We start from the raw sequence: 25,632 nt of genomic DNA on the forward strand, positions 1-25,632 counted from the left end.
AAAGCAAGTGAGTGCAATGAGTACAATCGTTTATTTTCCCTCTGGGAGTAAAAGCTGCTTCGGTTGCAGAGAACAAAACAGTTTCAAGTTTCTGAGCTGCAAAGAAATCTTCAGTCATTAAGACAACTAGTTTTAAGGTGAGCAACCTGCAGACATTTAGCTAATTATATTGCAATGATGTAAGATCACTGCATGACGAGTAATGCACAGGCATACTGTATAAACTGTATTCTCAGCCTGTTCTTACTGATAATGCTGGCTGCTGTTATTGTGATTGTAGGTTGTTGTTGTTGTTGTAGTCTTAGACAGTAGCTTTCTTGCTGCCCAAGGTTAACATAAGCTGTTTTTCCTTAAAGGTGAATCCTTTCATTTCAACCTTTCATAAAACAGACACTGTTCCCTTCTAAAAAGTCATATAGTCTTTAGTTTGCTAACCAGTAGGTGCAGGATAAGGTAGAGACTCTTGTGTTAGTCTAGGCTTGGTGAGCTATGGTGCTCTGTGACTAGTAGCCTGTGCTTCCTCTCTTCAGCCCAGCAATATCTGCTGGATTGCGCTGTGTGTGTCCTAGTCTGCATTTGCATCTCTGACCAACTAGTTTATCCCAATTACAGGGCTTCAGGGTCATGTCTCTCAAATTGTTACCTTTCACCAAGCTTTGAAAAAACCCTGAAAAATGTATCATAAGACTTTTCTCCAGACTTTTCTATTGAAGGTATTGGTATTGCTATAATTTTGCTGAAAAATTAGAGGTTTTCTAATGGGGTGTACACATGGCCCGATTCAGCGGCCGCCGATATAGATTCAATGCATGCAGAGTGCCGGCATCTGCTGGCAGGGATGGAGGGCATGGGGGTGAGCGTTATTAATGACATAGTAGAAATAGACTGTGCTGCAGAGTCTATTTCTACCTTCGAAAGAAGGCGTAGTAACAATAGATGTTCTACTTACAATACTTTTACAAAATGACCTAAATATAATGGAGATATGAGCTACTGTATACATTATTTCCTTTGCACTATACACTTTAGGACAACAAATACTCATATTTTCTATAACGTTTGAATTCACATACAGTACCCTGTATAATGAAAGTATACTGTTCCAGTAAGATAAATAACATTAAGTTAGCATGACATTAATGAGCTATATTTATGAAATAATAAAGTCTTACATCTGGCAAAGGGGTGTATTCAATGATTTTTGCGAGCTGTGACAGCGAGCAGTACTGCCTACTTGCTGTCACAGCTCACAGGGTCAGTATTCAACTGACCCCCTGCACACGCCGTTTCCCCCTCGCTAGGTTTTTGTAATGATGGGAAACGGCGAATGCGGCCGCTAAAACAGCGAGGCTCGCAGCTAAATGCAGCAGGCTCCCTGCATTAGCCGCAAGCTGTTTTGGGGAATCCTTGCCGACCTCTGATTTTCCCGGTGCATTGAATAGAGTGAGCGGCCAGCACGGGGTTAAACGGTGAGGAACACTTGTCACGAACACGATCCTTGCTGTTAAACCCCTCCGCCGGCCGCATTGAATATGGCCCAAAGCAGATGTTTTAGCTGGAAATATGACTTGCTATTTATCAAGGGGGTCACTTTTGAAATGAGGATTCCCGGGGGGCCAATATTTATCAAGCCTTGTTTTGTGGGGTTTTATTTATAAAATATCCTGCGATTTTTCTGATGGAATTAAAAGCTAAACAGCATATTATGTTTGAATACATATAGATTATTTACTGAAGTGTTGCCTTCAATAACATCGCTGTTTTAATTTGTGCAAAAAAATCAATGTTCACCGAGACAGGGACACGAGAGTGTTCATTCGTCTCAAACGCATGCACGTTGGGACATAAATGTCTCAATTATGTTTTACATTTTGTGTGCATTAAAAAACAAAAGTTACATAATCAAACTGAAATAGAAAGAATTAAATTGTATTAAAAAAGCATATGGAAATACATTACATCAATGGTTCCCAAACTTTCTTGAACCATGGTGACCTATAGCAGTGGGTTTCAACCTCAAGTACCCCCAACAGTTCACATTTTGCAGGTCTCCACACAGAATTGCAAGTGAAATACTGTATTTAACTTCACCTGTGGATCTTTTAAAATGTGTAATGAGTGCACCTGTGCGCCTGCTGAGTGACCTGGAGACCGGTGAGAATAGAGACACATTTGGAGCAAGGAAGATGCTCAGTGCAGATAAGTTGCTTAGAGGAGCTATTTGCTGTAACTTGAGCAATTAAGTTCCAATTACTGTATAAAAAAACAAGTAATAATAACCTATAATACAGAAATGTAACGTAGCATGGATTAGCTTAATCAGATCTCATTAGAAGTACACACACCATGCTTGTTAAATTAAGTTTAATATGAGATATTCACATTGCTTAAAGTGTATAGAAAAACAAGTAATGCAATTCCCAATGTCAGGTTGGCTGACATGTTTTATTGAAAACACAATACATTCCTTTTTATTTCCATGATAATTGTATGGAACATTTTCTTTCCTTTTTTAAATATGCATACAGTACTTGCTTGACAGTGGGAACACCCACATATACATCCCATTTAGCACCAGTTCTAAAGTGTCACCCCCAGGCAGGTATTGAATCCATAGTTTTACATTCATTTGTTATAAGAACTGTAGTGGAAAGTTATAGTAAGACTAAATAGTGTATTGTACCATCCCATACTTGGATATGAAAAATTTACTTTTGAAGATGTACCATTGTTGTTATATGGTCATATATTTTTGGTTATTTAAACTTTTAATGCTCATATGCATCACCGTTTATTGGGGGGTGGGATAAGAAGTCGCACATGAATTCATACTATTCAAAAACGTTTATATCTGGACCCTATATATTATAAATTTTGTTTGTAAATTGTGTCCAGCCTGAGCCGCAAAGAACGTGCACCAGTCCTCACTGGGCACACTTCAGAGGACGCGGTGGTGTGACGTCCACAATGTGGGCCTTATTCTGGTTGGTGCGGATATATCCGCGTGCGTTCGGGCCGCCGATGTTTTGTGTCTGCGCATGTGCAGAGGCGTCTCTGCGCATGTGCGAGCGGGGCGTACGGCCAAATGCCGCATGATATGTGAACACTCCGAACAGGGGGTGGAGAGGGGCGTGAAGGGCTATTTGGGCTCATTACCATATGCATACGCCCCGCGTTTCATGGGGGTTCCCATGTAAACGCTTGGCGTACGTATGGTAATGCGGCCGTGACGCACGTGTAGGGGCGGACATATGACATCGCCGGATGTCAGCTGCCCGCCCAGATCCCTGCTTTAGCACGGAAAAATGTCTGTGTGGTCTGAGGTTGCGGGAGCTGGTGGAGCACTCGGTCCTGCATTCGATGGTCTGCGACCATCGAATGATGGGGGAGGTTCCCTTAGATGGAGGAGGCGTATTCCGTGTAAAATACACGTGCGGTCCATTCGGCCAGCTTCTTACCGCGTGCGGACGGAGTTGGCGATCCGTATGGAAGGCGGGGTTTCGCACGCACGATCCTGGCCTCATAATCGGATCCGGCCGCACCGACCAGAATAAGGCCCCGTGATACTCTGATCTAGTGTGCAGATCCAAAGCCGACAGCGCTTATCTCAGGCGCGCGGCCGAATCTGTCACCTAGCGGGCGATAGCAGGAACCGTGTGCCCGAACGGTGGGGTGGTGTGGCGATCTGACTGTGAGGTGGCAGATCACGTCAGATGCTGACACCGCACTTGGACACAGGGTTAACCATATACCTACCCAGAACCCCGCCAGTGTTAATTTTGCGGGTTATCTATAACAATCATTAACCTACCTATTGCGGCATTGATCCCCATAGTATATTGATGCGGCCAGGTGGGCAATTTAATTGGCTCGCACATCAATTATAAATAAATCTGGTATGATACAGTATATAACAGTGGATTTATGATGTAATTAAAACTGATAATTTGGGAAACCTGAAAAGGGACAAAACAAAGTTGGGGTTTACTGTATTATCCCTTTTAAATCACTTTTGTGTTTAAATGTTTGTGGTTATGTGTGTCCAATATTTCGCTACTTTTTAAAGATATAACTAATAAAAGTTACTTTTTAATAAAATTACTCTCTAGGTGCATCACCCAGTGACATACTTTTTCTTTTTTTGCAAATTTCTGCATCACCGTTTATATTATTATCTATATATTATACTGACATAGTTAGACTGTTATGGTCCGTACACACTGGGTGATTTTATACAGTGTATACTGTATGCTGACAAATTCTGGGACATTGCTGTGCTGAAAAATGCTCAGTGCATACACACTGAGAGTTTTTCGACGATTTTCGACTTTGAGCTGAAACAGCAGGTTTGAGCAGCTTTCAGCTCAAAGCCACCCAGTGTGTATGGCCCGACTATGAGCGGTGCTGCACGCTCCCGCAACATTGCCAGGAAAGCCGCTCATCTGCTGGTTATACCAGCAGATGAGCGGCTTTCAGGACGGCTTTGCATAGCGCTCCGCTATGCAATGCCGTCCTCCACCCCCCCCCCATCGGCGCTGGGCAGGGGGAAAGCCGTTCAGTGTGTATGCACTGTGCGGCTTTCCCCACAGCGATGACAGCGGTCATCGCTGTCCATACACGCTGGACATAGTCGCCCAGTGTGTATGGGCCATTCATTTTATTGGTTAATTTATGGAGCTGGACTTGTGCAAGCTTCCTTATAATTTACCAGTTTATATTGAATCACCTGCACACATAGGAGGCAGCCATTTTGTGGCTGAATCATTGTTTATGGATTTGCAACCTCTTGATTCACTAGGATGTTGTAGTGCCTCAGTAATATCCCATGAATAGTGACACAGCTCACTGTGTGGACATAATAAATACCATATACCACAATATACAAAGGCAGCAGACTTGCAACAGAAACTGTTAAGATTAAAGCCATTGTGCATACAAGGAAAAATACAGTTGTCAGTTGGTAAGGAAAGAAAAAGCTAACAAAAAAGTTACCTGGGATACACCATTTATTTAATATTTATAGTGTCTTGGTACATTTTTTCACCAGTGGGAATGTAATCAGGTAATTTTTGTTTTGATTGCATGCCAAAACAATTTACCATTCTAGTGCTGTGTACACACGGGGGATATATATTGCTCAGCCATATATTGCTGAGCAATATATGGCTGAGCAATATATTGCTCAGTTTCTCCTGTTCATCAGCGACCAGAGATGGTCGCTGATGAAAAAGAAACTACCCGGGGGAGCCCAGCAGTGGTAATCAGCTGGTCGCAGGAGCATGTTCCTGCGACCAGCGATCACCACAGGGGCAAAAACGGGAGCGCGCACCCGGCGATATATCGCCGGTGCACACTCCCATTGCGGGCAATTTGGTCGCTCAGCGACCATATTTCCCGCGATTTTGGACAAAATCGCCCCCGTGTGTATGCACCTTTAGAAAACATCTCCATGTTTCCCTAATTCCTCGCTGTCACCTGATACATACATACTGTACTTACTTTTTTTTTTTAAATATATTTTATTGGGTTTTTCAATACAAAATAAAGAAACAATTGTCAAACAGATGACCGATGAAAAATAAGCGTGACATAGCAGGATCATGGTACAGATACAGTGTATACAACAGTCCTATATGACAGTGTCACATACAAATAACTTTACTCTAGAACAATAGGAATAATATAATGGAGATCCTAGAAAATATAATTATATCCGATCTAAGAAAGAATAAAAATAAATTAAAATAAGATAAGACTACTCTTGAAAACAAAAGAGCTGTATGGGGGGAAGACAGACATACAGGGGGGGGGGGGGGACAAACATTAGGAAGACAGTGTAGGGGAGTATAAAGGCCCTTATTCTGATCGGTGCGGCCCGATCAGAAATATGCAGTGATGTCCGTCTTGGCGAATCCCCGCCTTCCATACGGATCGCCACCTCCGTCCGTATGCGGATATGTGGCGGTCCGCATGAATGTGGACGGGGATACGCCTCCTCCATGGTGGGAGCAGCCCCTGCATTCGATGGTCGCCGAACATCGAATGCAGGGCCGCACGCTCCACCAGGTCCCGCAACACAAGACCACACGGACACTTGTCCGTGTGAAATCTTGTATGGGGGCGGGCAGCTGACATCCGGCGATGTCAGATGCCCGCCCCGTACCCACGCGTCACGGCCTCATTACCATGCATACGCCCCGCGTTTGCATGGGAACGCCCATGAAACGCGGGGCGTATGCATAGGGTAATGAGGATAAGTAGCCCCTCACGCCCCTCTACGCCCCCTGTGCGGCGTATAGAGAATCCTTGCGGCGAAATCGCCTGCACATGCGCAGAGTGACCTCTGCACATGCGCAGAAGATAAACATCGGCGGGCCGTACGCAAGCGGGAATATCCGCACCGATCAGAATAAGGGCCAAAGTGAGAAATCAAGGTCAGAGGATCTGGTGATGCTGTAATAAAATAAGAATGATATATATCGTATTTAATCTATCAGGAATTTCAATTACCAGTCGCAATCTGACGTAGCAGACTCCAGGAGGTATTTTCAAACAGTCTCATAATGTGATCTTGAGATTGGGTATCAAGAGTATTAATAAAGTACTCCCATTTTTTATAGAATTTCTCTACGCCTGTCTCAACATCAGGAATCGTAGAACGTCTGTCACAATATAAAATTTGGATCAATTTCTGTTTGACTTCTATAAGTGAGGGAGCAGACCGGGTAGTCCAATGAATAAGGATAATTTTTTTAGCAACTGTGATTATTGTGGCTAGTAGTCGAATTTTATATTGTTTATTTTGTGTATCGGAGCCTAAATTCCAATTTTTGAAGTTTCCACAGATGCATGCCAATGGGTCAGGGGTCAAGTGCAGGGAGAGCATGGAATTAATAAATTGAATTAAAATTTCCGTATCTTCCCGCAACCCCAGATGCAGTGGAAGAAATCTGCGTGTGATGATGTGCATTTGACACATGCCCCTGTCTCTAAATCTGTCATGTGTTTCCTCTGGGCAGGTGAGATATATGCTCTGTGGATCATTCTGATATGGACTTCCTGTAAATAGGAGGAGTGTAGATATTTAAGGGTAGAATCATATTGGGACAGAAGATCGGGCAGCGCGGAGATACTTGGGGTATCTGTGGACCATTTTTGTAAGGTTGTAGACCAACTGGAAGACGCTGTTAAAGAAGTTAATGGTATATATAGGGAGCTGATTCTGTATGGGACAGAGGGGACGAGTTTGAGAAGAGATTGGAAAAGGCATGTCGAGTTATCAGAATTATTAGGTTTAGGAAGTGATTGGACATAGTGCCTAACTTGAAGGTACATGAAGAAATTTTGAGAGGGGAGTTGGTATCGCGATTGGAGGTCAGCAAATGAAAGCAATTCACCTCCGGGGTCAAACACTTTATTAATAGAGGCCAGGCCCTTTATTTTCCATTGGGAAAAGGTGGAGTTAGTTAATGACGGAGGAAAGGCTGGATTGCCCCATAGAGAAATGTATGGGGAATATAAGGGACTACAATGAAATTTCTTTGGTTAAACAGGGTTGGTGTAGCGCTAGAGTTACCTGTGTGCGAAGGGGCTGCAGACCTAGAGTGGTCCAGACTCTGTTTACAAGTGGTTTGCAGATGGGGAGTTACTGCGCTCACCTTCTGGGTGTTAATATGGTGTGAACTAGATGCTATATGAGGCCCCAGATTAATATATGAATGACACTGCAATTGACTGATGCTAAGACACTAAGTGGTGACTAATGACACCTAAGCACAATGATAAGAGGAAAAAACAGATGTGTGCAAATACATTTATTGTAAAAAACAGGGAATAGGGGTAGGGGCTGACCACCATGCAACTTCCACTCAGTGAGTGGTGTCCGTTTGCAGGTGGATGTGGGGGCCACAGGTGGGGCAGCGATGTCCTGTGGTTGGTAGGGAACGGGTGGGCAGGTGGGTGAATGCAACAAAAAACAACAACAATGAATAGTCCCGAAAAAAGAGTCCAGAACCAATGCGGTATGAGGATGTCACCGGAGGTTGGCGTCCCAAGACACCCCAGTGGTGCATCCAGACATACCTTGAATCTGCCGCTTTGCGGGTGTTAATGCTGGTAGCCGTTGATGAAGTAATAGCCGCTGGCGTCCTGTAGTCCCGGATCGGGGTGCCAGTAATGGAGCACGCTGCTGCAACAGTGCGCCGGCGACTGCCGGAGATGCGGGCTTGCGTCACCAGGAGCGCGACGCACTGGAGTGACGTGCGCTCGACTCACTAGGGAGGAGACTTAGATGGATGTGTGAAGCTGGATGCTGTAGGTGGGCGTGTGTGTCCCAACGCGTTTCAGCCGAAGTCCGGCCTTTTTCAAGGGTTTTTGAATGAAATTTCTTTGAAATAGTTATCCAGGCTCTGTATGTATCGGTAAATAAAGGATGTTCTTTAATAAAGGTTGGGAGTTCCGACCATTTAGTGTGAAGCAGACCATTTGGTGAGAACGGGGCAAACAGAGCGGAATCTAGTTGGGTATCTGTGTATGAACTGTTGTCAAGCAGCCAGTCACCAATATACCTGAAGAATATGGCGTTGGAGTATTGTGTCAAGTCTGGAAAACCCAGTCCTCCTTTGTTACGGGGCAGACGCAGTTTGGCGAGGGCTATACTGTACTTACTTTTATGATTATTTCTGGGAGATATGGGAAGTAGGGTAAAGGTCTTTGCAATTTCTGTCCTACACACCTCAATTAACTCCCTTCACATGAGGGGGGGGGGTATTCTGGTTCACTTGCAAATTCAAATTCCTTCTCATATGGATGAAGCCATGTGCACTGCATGTGTGGCAGATGTAACTTGTGCAGAGAGTTAGCTTTGGGTGGGGTTGTGCAGTATTTTCCCTGCACAGAAACAAAAGAACCCACTCAAATTGAAAACTCTCTGCACATGTTACATATGCCCCACCTGCAGAGCACATGGTTTTGTCCATTTGAGAAGGAATTTGCCTTTGCGAGTGAACTGGAATAGGGGCCAAGATGTGAGCAGCATCCAGGGGGTGACACAACCAGAAGCTAACACACAAACACATGGAAACTGACACACACGAAGAGACAATGACATGTAGACACACTGACAGATGCTGACACGGGGAAGCTGATGCATAAATGCTGACAGGATGACACAGCAATGCTTCCACGCAGACAAATGACACACGGATGCCCATGAGGTGGGAAGCTGCTGGGTGGAAGACAGGGGTCCCAGATGACATGGACAGCTGCTGTGTGGGAGAGCAGGGGGAATAGTTTGCTGGAACGGACATATAGGTGACGGCAGGGGCGTAACTATAGCACCGCAGCCCCCGCGGGGGGCGCTGTGCATGTGGGGGCTACGGTGCTATAGTTACCCCCCCCCCCCCCAATCCCCCGCAGACTTACGTAACTCGCTGGTCCCGGCGGCTCCGTTCTTCTGATGAGGACCACCACAAAATGGGCGCCCCCATATAGCACGCTGTTCTCTGAAACTGTCTGCTGTATGGGGGCGGCCATTTTGTGGTGGTCCTCAGCAGAAGAACGGAGCCGCCGGGACCAGCGCGATAGGTAAGACTGTGCGGGGGAGGGGGTTAGCATGGGCGGCGGGGGGGTGCTTGACGGGGCGGCGGCGGAGGGTGGGTATGGGCGCCCCCCCCTAACGGCGGGGGGGGGGGCGGGGCGCCCAAAACGTAGCTACGCCACTGGGTGACGGTACAGCCCACCCAAAGGTTCAGGTGCTGTTGTTGGAATTAAAACATGCAGCAATGGCACATCGCACCCTTCGCTCTGTATATAATCAGATCTCAATGTCTGAAGTTACTGATAATACAATAGTAAATATGTATAACAATATATATGGGTTTGCACTCCCTCTCTCTGGCATCAGTGATACGAATACATTTAGTCACTACTTTTTCCAGCTTTGCCTGAGGATGATCTATACCGGCACAATCCATGCCACTTTAACACATCGCCATCATTGTCCTTTTCATAGACCAGCAGTTCCCAACCTTTTTTCTCTCCCATACGCCTTGATTAGACTTTTCATTTAGGAGTATACCCTCCTCTCCATTGGAAATATACACAATACTTGTGAGTGGAATGGAAGTGAGCGGTATGCGTGTCCTTATATTAAGGAATATCGGAGGATTAGTGTCAGGAATCTGGTCCCACTGTGTCTGTCCGCTGGCTGTTTAGTTTCTATGGGGTTCCCGCTAATGCCTGCGCGGGCCAGATGATCGCTGATGTCAACGGGCAGCACCCAGAGGATTGCTGGTTTGCCAAAAGCACAATGAGACACTGATGAGGCTGCAGATAGAGTTAAAAGTGATGCAAAGTGGTTTGTTTTCAGGGCAATTGGAGACTTCTGCAATTACCAATATTATTTTCAAGTACCCCATACCAGTCTGCTGAGTATCCCCAGGGGTACAAGTACCCCAGGTTGGGTACAACTGACACAGAAACTTATTTAACAGTAATGATTCACCACATAATCTAAAGATTAATAAAACCTGTAATCTGTTCAGTATGCCCCAAAACTGTTGTTATACTAGGGTTGTGTAACATCCTATACCTGCAGTTGCCAAGGATATGGGCTATTAATCTCTGAGCACTGCACATATTAAACAGAACACAAACTTTGTTTGGGGTGGTGAGAGATTGGTTAACATTCATAAAGTTGACCTCACAATGTTGACAATTAGGATGTCGACATATTTAAAATATCAACAGGCAACGTGCCGATATTCTCAGAATGTTGACAAGTAAAATGTTGATATTGTTGGAGTATCTACAGTAAGATTAGGCTGCAGGTGGAGGTTAAGGCGCATACACACACTGGGTGTTTTTGCCCGGGATTGCCAGTGGGCTGCTGGGTTTTCCTAACCACCTTTCATGGCTACGAGACTCTTCTTGGGGATCTTGTCTGTCAATCTTGGAACAAAGAATCTGGCTAGAGATGGTAAGCTGGGTCCTTTAGAAAAATCTTGGAAGACAGATTTGGAGGGAAATTCCACCACTACAGACTTACCATCACCAGAGCTGCCATAAGGTAAAAGTGATAACTACAGTAAATGGCTGGTGGAACAAAATATAAAAATGTTGGGTCCATGGAAATTGCCCAGACTTTAATCCCATTGAGAACTTGTGAACATGCAGATGGACAAACAAAAAAACATTAATTCGGACAAACTTCAAGCATTGATTAGCAATGGCCAGCCATCAGTCAGCATGTGGCCCAGAAGTTAATTAAAAGAATGCCGGGGTGAATTCTAGAGGTCTTGAAAAAGAAGGGTCACCACTGCAAATAATGGCTCTTTGCATAAACTCAGTAAACCAGGTCTGGCCAACCTGTGACTCTCCAGATGTTGTGAAACTACAAATCCCATTATGCCTTGCCACATTTTTATCATTTTCTTATAGCAAAACTGTGGCAAGGCATGCTGGGACTTTAAGTTTTACAACAGCTGGAGAGCCACAGGTTGGCCAAGCCTTCAGTAAATCATAAACATCTAACAAACACTGTAGCAAAGTAGCAAACATTGTAAAAACCAATACTTGTGTCATCTTAAAACTTTTGCCCATGGCTGTGGTCATTATGGTAACATTCAGAATGTTTACATGATTGAAATATTGACAGTGGAAATGGCAACAGTCACAATGTTGACAGTACATATCAGCGGTAGGTGTAAAGTGAGGGTTAGGCTGTGGTTAGGGCTTAAAACACATTAAAATTGCTATGGTGACTGTCAAAATGCTGTATGTTGACACTATGACCATGTCTACATTGCACATTTCGACATGTCAACATTCAGACCATGTTGTCATTTTGAATGTGACTATTACATACCAAACCATTCCCAATAGCCTCAGATTTTTTTTTAACACTTTACTGATTCAGGAAACATGAAAAGGTTGAGTCTTACAGTAAAAGCCTGGTAAGAAAAAGAAATGTGGGATTTCTGCACAAAAATTCACCATTCAATATCGATTGGATAAATATACTGACAATACTGCGGTTCAGGCTTCCTCAGGATACACAGAGCACTCTGTTGTATCATGAGGAAGACTGAACCGCAGGCAAAATGCGACAATTACGGAGCAATCAAAATTCCTGCAAGCTGCACTGCTGCGCAGGGAGAAAAAGTCTGCCGGCAGACAGTGATCCATTCCTGGAGACCATAAGCTTACAGCATGGTAACATTTACTCCCTATTTATAAGGTCTGGATTTTCCATTTCTTCAGTTCCTCGGCAGAGATCCTCTATCTTGTTTACCACCATACAAGAATATTTTTGGGACTGTGACCATATTATTCAGTGGAGTTGAATCTCCCTCCACTTCTATGTTTCAAGGGGGTAAGTGTGTTTGTCTTATACCGGTAATAGGCCACACCCCTTATTCATTTTTTTATTGATACTATTGTTTGTACAGAAATTAAATTGTTTATATTTCATTTAGAAAGAATTGTCAGTATATTTTTTCAACCGATATTGAATGGTGTTTTGCGCAGGAATCCCACACTTCAATTCCTTAAAAGTATTTGTATAGGGTATGTTGTAGTATACCAGTGATGGCTAACCTTGACACTCCAGATGTTGTTGAACTACACATCCCAGCATGCCCTGCATCAGTTTTAATATTTGTTCATGCTAAAATTGAAGCAGATCATTCTGGGATGTGTAGTTCAACAACAGCTGGAGTGTCAAGGTTAGCCATCACTGTAGTATACCTTGGGAAACCAGCAACATTTTTTCATCACCTGGTTACAGTAAAGCCTATGGGGCTATTTAGAAAGTGGCCACTGGTGGCCCTATGTGGCCGTCTAGTTAAATGTATTTTCTTCTACAGACTTACTGACAGGTTCCAATCAACTCAAGATTTTGTGTATTCAGATAGTATAGTAAGTAGGGACATTCAATTCATGACTTTGCAGAGTATGTGATATGTACAGTACAAGTGTGCAAAAATTATTGGTCCATGGTCATTGTAATGTCACTAACAGTGTGATTTCTCCTGCTACAGTGTCAACCAATCTATGAATCAAAAGAAAGTGAAATGCTTCGGCTATGCAAAATATATTTCATTTTACTCATATTTCCCTGTGTATGGAGCCAAGGTAATTGTTAGTACTATATCAATTCAGTACAGTAAAAAACCTAAATGCTTTTGTTTTGCCTCTAATCAAGTAATAAAATATTTCCCTATATAATAATCAGTTTTCTCTGCCTCCTTGTTTAATTCATAATGATCGGCAGAAATACAATATCCTCCCCATCTGCATGTCTGATTAGGGGGTGGGTCCTCACAGAAAGTGGGCATGATCTTGCCTGAGCCCCCATTTTACATCACTCCGGGGGTGTTCCCAGAGAGATGTTGGGCTGCCCCAGGAAAACCATACTTCACTGTCAGTTCCGTCTCAGTGACAGCAGCCAGTTGCTGCAGTTTAATGTCACACTGCAGCACCCAGCTCCTATCATGTAGAGTAGCGAACATGTTGGTGTACAGGGGGTGATACCCAGGTGTGGCCCACACCCCCCTATTGACACCACTACTACTATGATTCCTCATCCTCTGGCTGATTAGGTAGCTCAAACAGAATACTATTTTAGCAAGTTTGCCTGTCACAATCACCAGGGCTTTCTATAGTTCTAATGAGCAAAACCATTAATGGCGATTTGATGTTATATTGTATGCTAAAGTCTGGATTTTTGGAATGTTTCTGGCAGTATGGGCCTTATTCTAGTTCACTCTTTCTGACAAAATCCTTCTTAGAAGGACAAAACCATGTGCACTGCAGGGGGGCAGATGTAAAATGTGCAGAGAGAATTAGATTTGGGTGAGTTATTTTGTTTATGTGCAGGGTAAATACTGACTGCTTTATTTTTACACTGCAATATAGATCTCACTTTGAAGTAAAACCGCACCCAAATCTAATTCTCTCTGCACAAGTAACATCTTCCCCACCTGCAGTGCGCATGGTTTTGGCCATCTAAGAAGGATTTTGTCAGAAAGAGTGAACTAGAATAAGGCCCCATGTGCTTTAGTAACTCAGCAGTATGACATCCCAGTAGAAAACTGCTGAAAAATGCAAAACAGATACTTGATAAATATACTGCTTGATTTCATCCTTACAAAATGCTGAAGCATCACTGACTTCAACAACTTCCCATGACTCTCTGTCCATCATCTCCTCCCCCATCCACTGTCACCGCCATTCCTCCTACAGTAAGTATAAAGTATGTTCATCAAAATATAAACTGAGCACATGGCTAGGATTTCCTGCTCACTGGTCGTTCTCTCCCTGCACTTACCAACACCTGCCCTGACCAGGAGCTATGCTTTTACAAATTCACCATTACCTCACATGGGTCAATGCAAATTAGTGCCATGATCTTGTGAATGCTAGTCATCGTATCAGTGGCCATACTTCTCACCAACTGAGATTTGCTACTTCTTTGAACATTTTTGTGCAACGTGGGGCTGAAGGGTGTGAATGCATGTGCTATTGCTGGCATAAAAACTCCACAGCAAAGACACACACACCTGTAGCACCCATCGTGCTGAATTCAATTTACTTCATAGGATCCATTCTACGGTCACATTCTCTCATCAACTTTATATATTTAACATCATTATATCCTACTATAGCTACATCAATAATCTAATTTCAAGTGTCTAATTAAAAACCCAGTATTTATGTATCATGATATTGATCTAACGTTTTATCTCTATTCTTAGTGTTTCAGGCAGAGTGCAACGATAACAACACAGTTCAGTGTGGGAATGACTTAACGGTCACATGTAACGTGAATTACCAAGATTATATTGTCTCCCTGATACAAGATAATAACCTTATATTGAACATTTCACAACTGAAAGGCAACTACTCCAGTGACAACATTTCTGTTTTGGTGTCTGAAGACAAACTGCAACTTAAAATTACTTTTCATAATATACAATTTTCCATTAAATTAAAATATCTTATTTGGTTTCATGCACCCATTGGATTTAGGAAAGTACCTTTGAAGACGGAAGTTTATGGTAAGTGTTGGAAGGTTGTGAAAATAGCATACTGTATATGTATAGTTTATTTTTATATTTACATACTGCCATCAGAGTACCCAGTGCCTTCCAAGGTTATACTGTAAATTGAAAAAAAAAAGTAACTGCAGAATTGTTAGGAGCCTCCTCTAGAGGGTCTTTGTAACTGCAGCCTTACTCCTATATATGTTCTGTGTGCAGTTTATTTATTTGTTACCAGTTGTTTATACAGTATAGCGCACACATATTCCGCAGCGCTTTACAGAGAATATTTGAACATTCACATCAGTCCAGGCCCCAGTGGAGCTTACAATCTATATTCCCTACCACATGTACATGCACACACATTCATTCTAGGGTTTATTTTGTTGGGGGCCAATTAACCTACCTGTATATTTTTGGATTGTGGGAGGAAACCGGAGTACCCGGAGGAAACCCACGCAAGCATGAGGAGAATATACAAACTCTGCACAATTAGCGTAATGGCATACCCTCCAACATGACCCATTCCATTAGGTACAAAATGTGCTGCTACTGGACTTCCTCTTAATGTATGACTTCCGTCACCTGTGTTGAAACACCTTTCTCATCAATTAACTAGCTCACCATAGGTGATGGCAATCATACATTAAGAGGGAAGTCCAGAAGCAGAGCATTTTGTACCAAATGGAGAGGGTCATGTTGGAGGGTATGCCATGGTGGGAATCAAACCCATGACCTCAGTGGTGTGAGTCGTTAATGCCAAGCATTACACTGTCTGTGCTGCCCACATAGTAGAAACCCCAGTACTTGTTCCGTCAGGGAACAGAGGCTGTTAGAGGTGAAGCTATAGCTAGCAGGAGGCTAGATGACTGCAGGGCAAGAGAAATCATAACATTCAACAGCGCCACCTGGTGGCCATAATATCACCTGGTGGCCATAATATCAAGGATATACATTTTAGAAAGAAAATTGACTCTTAGAAGAAGCTTCCCTTTATTATGAACAGGACAATTATCCTAATGAGGATGATAAAATAGCCTAAACATCTTTTTACTGATATAGATCTCACTGTCCTAAGGATCTAATAACATGCCTTCCACTTAACTCATCTACATGGGTATCTTAATGACCACCATTGGAAGCTCTTTGGCACGTTCTAATAAAGTGATAAACCCCACTTTGAGGCACTTCTAAATCATCCTTACATATCACAACTGGTGTAGAGTGGCTCATTTTATCAGACAACCATCAACTGCAGTGGTTCCTAACCTCGGTCCTCAAGTACCCCCCAACAGTTCACGTTTTTACCCAGTCACCTGGCAGGTGCACACATGTAATCATTATTCACTGACACATATTAAAACATCCACAGGTGAAGCTAATTATTTCACTTGTGATTGTGTGTGGAGACCTAGAAAAGGTGCATTCTTGGCAGTACTTGAGGGCAGAGGTTGAGAACTACTGATCTACTGTCTGGACTACTGCACACAGAATGACTGGTAATGTTGGAATTGTTCCTGAACCCCCCTTTGGTGTAACAATCAATTTATGGAGCTATCTTTATTTGATGCTGCCTTGGAGAGAACTAGTAATTACAATTTAGTTTATCAGAAGGATTTGGATGGCTTCTCAGGCTGTTTGCTTACAGACCTAGGCAACTGGGTACACACTGGGCAATATATCATCAATGATATGGACTGTTAATGCCCCCCCCCCCCCCCCCCCCCCATCATCTCTACATGCAGCTCAATCTGACAATATTGTCAGCGACTGCATGTACAGAGAGAGGGGGGAGGGGAGAAGTGGGGGGTGAGGGCAGAAGGGGGGGTGAGGGGAGAAGGGGGGGGGGGTTGAGGGGAAAAGGGGGGGTGAAGGGAGAAGGGGGGGTGAAGGGGGGAGGGGAGGGGGGCTGGTGATGTCACTGACAGATATCATGAACTATAGAAAAACGACATTGCTTTTCCTAAGCACTATCCCTATTTTCAGTGGTTGTGTGTGTCATTGAAATCATTGTGATTGTAGTATCTGATTCAGAGATGGATGCAGTACACATACAAATGGGTATATTTACCAAAGTGCATGTCAACCAATCAGTTTCTACTTCTCCACCTAGCCCAGGCATGTCCAAACTATGGCCCTACAGCTGTTGTGAAACCACAAGTCCCATCATGCCTTGCCACAGTATTGCTATTAGGGAATGCTAAAACTATGGCAAGGCATGCTGGGATGTGTAGTTTCACAACAGCTGGAGGACCAAAGTTTGGACATGCCTAACCTAGCACCTTATAATGATTGTTTTCTATACCACTATACTATTTCCAGTTCTACAAAACCTGGACCTTAGTAAATATACCGCAGCTGCTGTGTGTAAATATGCTAATGCGGCAGGAGGCTTCTTATACACACAGATACCTGCTGCAAGCTATTGTGATCCACTGCTGTGTCTGCAGGCACAACATTGGCTCACTGCATACCTCCCAACATGACCCTCTCCAGGAGAGACACATTGCTCTGTTTCTGGACTTTCCCCTTAATGTATGATTGCCATCACCTGTGGTAAAACACCTTTCTTATCAATTAACCTGTTTGAAACAGGTGATGGTAATCAGATATTAAGAGGGAAGTCCAGGAGCAGAGCATTTTGTCCCTCCTAGAGAGGGTCATGTTGGGAGGTATGCACTGTGTAAACATCTGCCATCTGGGCAAGCCCTGGGGTTACACAGGATAGTCAATGTTTTCACTCTGCTTGGGACAGGACATTTGCATTGTAAGAGGCAGACCTGTCCAAAGCTCACCTATAAAATGGGGACAACGTGCCCTCCCTTTGTAGATTATTCCCTTTGCTGTGCCAGCTCTTACCTTCAAATGTTTGCAGCATGTCAATCATTCTGTGGCTTGGGGGAGGTACACATTTAGCATGTGCAGAATGGGTCCTGTGTGTGCACTGTCCACTTGACATCAGATTAGTAGCCAAACTATTGGGTCAGCATACTACTCTAAATCAGGTTCATTGTGCATTTTATCATTGATCAAAACTAGTTTGATCGATTGGAGGTTTCAGTTGTTTCTTGATAGTGCATTCTAGATATATGCAGGTGCGTTAAGATATGACAAGTGACTTATATGGTAGATACAATCCTGTGCAATGTACAGACCTGAATTGTTGTGTTAACGAACATTGAAAATACAGAAATCTGCCACATAGAACTTATACCTTCTTTTTGAAACTCAGGTGTTTGTGACCCAGAGATTTCCATTGGGAATTATGAATTAAGATGTGAGGTGGAGAGCCATAAGGAATTATCGATCACTTGGATGGACAGTGACAGAAAAATCTATGCAGGAGAAACTGAAGCAAACAAATTAGAGCTGGGATATAAGTTGTTCAGTTCTCTGAAAAGAACAGATGACAACAGAAAAGTCAAGATGTGCTGCTCTGTGTTTGATGTGGAGGAGAAGATGACATGCATCCCCCAAATCGAAGGTTGGTTCAGTTGGTTTTTTTTGGTCATAATGTGATCTTAATTAATTAAAATAGTACAGTATATGTAGCATTGAGAAAAGCACAAAGACCACCTGTAATGGTATGCTACTACCTATACCAGAGGCGGAACTACCATTGGACTGTTCTAGAATAAAGACATTTTCTTTATTTTGTAATAAAGAGAGATTTGGGGAAAAAAAAGATATTAATGATAGCGACTAATCAATTTGTTAGACAATTTGCATGCAAAAATACTATAAATCAACCATACATTTAAAAGAAAATAATCGCTATATAGCGCTCCAATAAGGATGACCGATCCCCTGCATATAGCCAATAATTAGGAGGATCAAATGATGTTCCAAAGAGGAATAAGTTCCCACAACTGGGCAGTTAGTGCCAACAGATTTAGTATTTCCAGTTAGTATTCTTAATGATAGATCCTTATTATCCTGATGTTAGTAAATGTTAGGGTGCCAGTGTGGGCATGATGAACCCTAACATTTACTAACATCGGGATAATAATTAAGCATACTTACTGGAAATACTAAATCTGCTGTAGTATACATATAATATAATGCAGTATATGCTATGAAGGTAGGAACATGCCAGACTCTTTTAGAAGCTGCTAGTATGTGTATAATATATGTTATCAGGGGAATCAGAATGGGGGGGCAAAGGGGCAGCTCGCTCCCACAAAACATGACAGGCACTCTCTGAAGTAGCAGAAGAGTGGTAGGTGGCCCAGATCAGTGAACATCCGCCTGTGCCTGCCACCATCACTAGCTGCAGCGCTGGCCAGTAGAATGGCTCCCCACAGCTGCATGTACTGTATGTGGCTGGCTGTGGGAGCTGGACACAGGCAGTGAGCTAAGTGCCACATTGCACTGTAATGACATTGGAGGCTGCAGCCAAGTACAGTAATTCATCTACAAATTGCTCCTCTCAGGTGCTCCAGCATCATAGTGACATTATATCATGCCAGGACATGCAACTGTCTGGCCACAAGACAGCAGGGGAGCTACACAGAGATGATTTGGGGAAAGTGCATTGAAAGGGGTGGGAAGAGGGTTGCTGTCACCAGACTTAACAAAGACCCTACCATTTTAACTAGACTTGCCCCACAAACTCTACCCTGTCACCCACCAGTGGATGGGGAATGAGCAGAGGAATGAGGAGGGGGTGCCCTACCAGACATAGGGCCTGATTCAGAGTTGATCGCTGTTGTGTGCATTTGCTGATCAAATCAAATGACTGCGCATGCATATGGATTGCAGCGCACATGCACAAGTCCAAATAGCACCAAAATCTAAATGCAATCCCCTCACAATTTGATGGTCAAGAAGCTGGCATTTCAGGGTGGTAACTGGACATTTTCGGGAAGTGTCAGGAAAAAGACAGGTGTATCAGGTGTTTTCAAGAAAAGTGTGTGTTTTCAGTGCCGGCCTTGATCTGCCTGTCTCTGTCACAGAGTTGAAGAAGGTCTGAGTTACTCACATTTCCATAGACTTAAATAAAACATTTAATAGAATTGCGTATGGATTTGCAGGTAGTGATCCATTTGCAATTCCCTCACAGGTTTGCATGGGGTTGGTTTTCTTCTTGTCTAGGTGGTGGCTATCTACTCTCAGTCATCTGCAACTTTGCAGATGAGCAATCAGGTCTGAAAAATGGCCATCATTTGTACAAGAGGCTCTACCTGGTGTCATTTAAACAAAGGAATCTACTTGGTAAGTTTGTAATGGGGTCTACCTGGTATATTGTGTCTAAGGGGCTCTACCTGGCAAAATGTGTGTAATAGGCTCTACCTGGCTTAATGTGTATAATGTGCTCCACCAGGGAAAATGTGTGTGATGGGATCTACTAAGGTGCTCCATCTGGCATAATGTGTGTAATGGGCTCTTCCTGGCATAATGTATAAGTGTTTTCAACTAGCATGTGTGTAAATGAGCTCTACCTGGCAAAATGCGTACAAGGAGTCACTTACTTTCAGCTACTCTATAGCATTCTATATCAGTACAAGCAGCTGTGCTGAGGTGGCCAGAAACTTGAGGCGTCAAACTGCGATTTTCTCTTCCCCCCCCCCACCAAAAATTTTTCTAATGCCCCTGTATACTATTAAGGTAGGAAAATGTCTTTGTTAGAAGCTGCTGTAGTGTATTGTACATATACAGTAATATAGTATATGCTATGAAGATTTAATAACTGGCTGTGTTATAAGCTGCTGTGGTATTCTGTACATATAATATTGCTATGAAGGTAGAAGAATGTTTGGCATTGTTAGAAGGTGCTGTAGTATGCCTATATTTGCTATGAAGGTACTGTAGGAGAATGTCTGGCCTTTTAGAGGTATACAATAATATAGTATATGCTGTGAATTTGACACCAAACCTATATGCTGCTGTATTTGTAAAAAGAATGGAATTAATTGTTAAATAACTTTTGCTTTTATAGAATCTCATGGTGAGGCAAAAACCAAGGTCTCTTATATCATTATTTTGTTACTGGTCGCAGTTCTGGCATCTATTTTACTCTGTCTGGCTCTGCGTGGCAGAAACAGAAGGCCCATATGTAAGTACAATCAACTGAATAGAAATACTCTTTAACAGCTTAAATTTCATTTATATATATAAAAAAAAAATAATTGTATTGCACAAAACATTTCATCATCAAATGATTTAGGAGGCTAAGGGGAATTTCTTATTATCTGCAATTGTTGAACAGGGGTAATAGGCTTACAGAGGGCAATCTACAGTATTTAGCCCCAAGAAGAATGGCTTATCTGGAATTTCATAAAGTCTGCCTTGGGCAGGTGAATCAAAATTTCCAAAAGCAGATCTATTTTCAGTGTTTTTGGGCTGCAGCGGCTGAAAATTGTTTTCGCAGGGAAATGTTTTTTTTTTTTTTTAACTGGGCATTTTAATCGGCTAGCCGATTTAAAAAATATTGTTAATACATTGGGAAATATAGTGAAAAATTATAATTGTGCATTCATTTTGTTCATCTTTAAATTGTATATAAATTTTATTCAAAACATGCAAATAATAATGCTTTACAGACTAGGTACATTGAAGTATATAAAAAAAGAGAACAAATAAATAAGTGTACAAAGAGCACATACAGTACTATAAAATACAGGTAGTGTGCAATATATTTACGAATCATAGAAGCACAAAGAACCTGCCCAAAAAGTTTATACAGTAGTGTTAATATGTGGGAGCCCTACTTAGTCCATCAATAGGTCAGTTGCATTTTAAGACAAAGAGGCTAGGAGTATTTAGCTTTTTATACTGTATATATACAGGTTGAGTATTAACCAGTCTCCAGCAATGTTCCCTCTAATTTTACGAAGGCTGTGTGCGGCAAAAGATTTTGGCTGTGCAACTTTGGAAGGAAATTTAAATGTTTGTGCGTCACTTATATATATAACTGGAAAATGACGTTCAGCATTTGTGTTAACTTTACTTTAAAATGATATTAAACATTTAAACATTGAAAACACAGCACACAATGTAATTAATGGGTGAAACATACATTAATTGAGTCCACAACTGCAAAAAGGGACCACTGCTGCTTTGTGCGCTCTGTTGTAATGTCTGTGCGCACGCTCGTCGAGTTCTGTGCGCGCGCACGTGCGCACAGCTTAGAGGGAACACTGGTCTCCAGAATGTACTTTTTTTGCTAAACACCAGCTCGGTACATCTGTAACTGGCACTACTGGGACATCTGTAACTGGCACTATTGGGGACATGCTATGTAACTGGCACTAAATATGCAAGAAAATAATTGCTTGGCGTTCACATTCAGTGCATGATAGAACACAAACTTTGTTTCAGATTTTTAAACCCTGTTTCATGCACAAATAAAATATATTTGTGTTCATCTCAAATGTTTATACAACATAAATGAATGATACTGCATTGAAATATAAAAATATTCCAAAATATGGAATAATCTGCTACCCAAAATGCTTCTGGGCCCTTATATTAACATAAAAAAAAAACTACTTCTTTCCTACTTTTTGACCTCCCTCTATGAAGTTCAAGGGGCAAGTGTGGGGCCTGATGCAATTTATGTAATTGAGACCCAATCCCCATTGTACAATGCTGTGGTTGAAATGTTTGTGTAACAGGTTTGAATAATGCTGTCTTTTGCTTGCAGGGTCAACTTTTAGAGATTGCAATGCCTTCACTTGGAGCAACAGAGTTTACCAAGATTTTCAACGATCAAGGGAAAGAATTTTCCCGCATATAGTCAGTGTGGAGAACCTCCAAGAGAATAAAGGTACAACAGAACCTGGTGTCATAACGTAATCAAACAAAGACAGCATTAACATTTTTATTTCATCTGAATAGAAACAAAGATTAAAGTCACATGATTCTACAAAGAGCTTCAATGGCTGATCCCAGTTTCTCTAATAGAGCTGTGACCCACTACATCTTTGCTGCTTATAGCAGCACTCTGAAGCTGGATCGTGATGCAAATGCATTGCAAGCCATATAGAAACACGGTGCAAACTAAAAACAAAACTACATGCAAACTAAAGTTTAAAACCATATAGCGTAGCAGGAACACGATATCACACTCATTCCACTTTTGTGTGCTGCCCGCATCACAGCAAGTATGTAACGGGACACGTCTGAAGTTATATAGGATAAAGTTGACCATAGCTCACTTGTAGGACATGTGAAAAACCGTAACAGAATCCATTTGTAGCAGTTTATATATGAGAAGAACATGCTGTTACAGTATACAAGTTATAGACTACAAACAATTCATTGACAATACTGCAGTTAAGGGGTCTAAGGGCCTGATTCATATGTGTAAGTAAAGCAAAAAAGCAAGTAACTTTATTTCTGGAACAAAACATGTTGCCATTTATATATTTACTGTGCAGGGTAAATACTGACTACTTGTGCATGTAGCCCACAGATGTTAGACAGCCTTATTTTTACACTGTCATTTACATTTCAGTTTGAACACATTCCATCCAAATATAATGTTACCTTTGCCCCACCTGCAGTGCAACATGCTTTTTCCCAGGTGCTTGCCCAATGTACTAAGCTTTGGAGAGGGATAAAGTGGATGGTGATAATGTACCAACCAACCAGCTCCTAAGTGTCATTTTTTGAACAGACTGTAACATGGCAGTCAGGAGATGTTGGCTGTTACTTTAGCTCTGTCCAGGTAGCTGCCAACCCCCTTTAGAGAAATACTGCCTTGCGAATTAATGTGCATGCTATGCAATGGATGTGTAAGCCTAGCGAAGACTTCAATGCTGTGCGAAAATATCCAAATTCATTTGTAAGCTGCCCACCCACTAAATTACTGGTTACCACCACCAGACGCCTATAGTGGCCCATACGCATGTACAGTCCATCATCGCCCACTATGTTAATTCACAGGCATGCAATCAGGTCTGAATTGGACCCTTAGTACACAGAACCCTAATTTTATTATTATACCTTTCTCGAACACCTTAACCTTCGCTTTGTTCTTTACCATTTTTCCTGCTTCAACCTCTTAATGTCAGCTTTATTTGTCAACAACTCTGAACTAAGCAGCTTTTGTTATGAACAGATGACTGTGTACGCAAGTATTAGCTTGTTTTGGAATTTGCTCTGAATAAGATAACCTGCGGTTAATGTTTGAATAGGGATTGCATATCATGTTTGTATCAATATGAAATGACATGTTGTTTATACTGCATGCGGAATTCTATCTATCTATCGAGTAAATCTAGCCCTTCTTTTTGAGTTTCTATTACTTTTGGCAGCATAGCTATTTAATTGTAATCATACTTGCCGACCCTCCAGAAGCTAAACTGCTTCAGGAATGGTTTGAGGAACATGACCGAGTTTAAGGACTCCACATTTCCCACACTTCAATTTGATCAAACATCTGTAGGATCTGCTGCAAACATAATACTGAAGAGATAATTGGAAACATGGTGCGCGAGGTCTCAGGAAGCTATTACAATATGTGAAGGCTGGGCAGCGGGGATTCCCAAATGACTTAGTTTTGTTAGTACCACACACCCTGAATCCATTATATGTCAAGGATAGTCCGTACTCACATGATCCATAGGGCGTAATCACTGAATCCATTATAGATAGCAACATCATTCCTCCTTTGGAATGAATGATTTGACTTCACCTTGGATCTTGGCACAGCAGTAAGAAACTTTTCTAGAAGTTTTAACAACTCATTTCTCATTGCTTCACATCTAGTATGCTTACCTCCTGTGCTATGCTCACTGTATGACTTGCTAACAGTATGTTTTCTCATTTCTAAACAGGACATTCTCAGGAGACCTCCATAGCGCTGATATCGCTAATGCCAACCGAACACGTATAACCAAGACTGCTACTGATGAATTATAGGAAAAGATTGATTACTCAAAGAAAATATATTCGGTTTCATTCCAATGATTGGTATATAACTGCAATAATAACTGCTGGCAAACACTGGTAAAATAAGGCTGATCGTGGGTAAATACAAAATTTAGAAAATAATTGTACCGTACAGTACTGTACAGTATGTGTCATATTGTAAATGACACAGTATGTTATATACTGGTATTAAGATCTGCATTTAAGAAGTTACGTACTGTACGTAAATGCGTGTGAAAATAAACATGACTGCACCGAATTTATTTCAGTATTATACAGTATTTGTGCCTAATGCCATGAGATGCTTGGTGTGACTTGGACAATTCTACAATGGGTAATGGTGTGTATTCTTTGCATCATAGCAGCATGCAAAGTTGCTCATAATGTGCCTGGAACAATACTGTAGTTAGTACTTTTGTCACAAATTCATTGGTATAAAATGTGGATGTCACGGATTAAGCATAACTATATGTGGCAGGAGGCATGGCACAGCTACCATGCCCTCCAACATGACCCATTCCATTAGGTACAAAATGCTCTGTTCCTGGACTTCTCTGCCAGTGGCAGTTGCAGAGTTGGGGCTGCAGCACAGTCCAATATTCAAATAGGGGAGCCACACCTAATGCCACTCCAAACATCACTGCCCTGGACTCACTGGCAGTTGATGTGACCCCCCTCTTTGAATTTTGGACTGTGCTGGAGTCCAACCTCTGTA

General features: G+C 42.2%; 1 protein-coding gene across 1 annotated transcript; it reads left to right on the forward strand.

Moving 5' to 3' along the window:
* On the forward strand, positions 1-25,632 carry LOC146008772 (uncharacterized). Its single transcript, XM_083148441.1, has 7 exons — positions 1-137; positions 13,041-13,134; positions 14,757-15,059; positions 18,274-18,525; positions 20,980-21,096; positions 22,687-22,809; positions 24,824-25,632. Exons 2-7 carry the CDS (start codon positions 13,074-13,076, stop codon positions 24,880-24,882), a joined length of 915 nt encoding a protein of 304 aa, XP_083004567.1. The 5' UTR covers positions 1-137; positions 13,041-13,073; the 3' UTR covers positions 24,883-25,632.

Source organism: Crinia signifera, chromosome 6, assembly GCF_055691185.1.
Source record: "Crinia signifera chromosome 6, ASM5569118v1, whole genome shotgun sequence".
Lineage (NCBI taxonomy): Eukaryota > Metazoa > Chordata > Amphibia > Anura > Myobatrachidae > Crinia > Crinia signifera.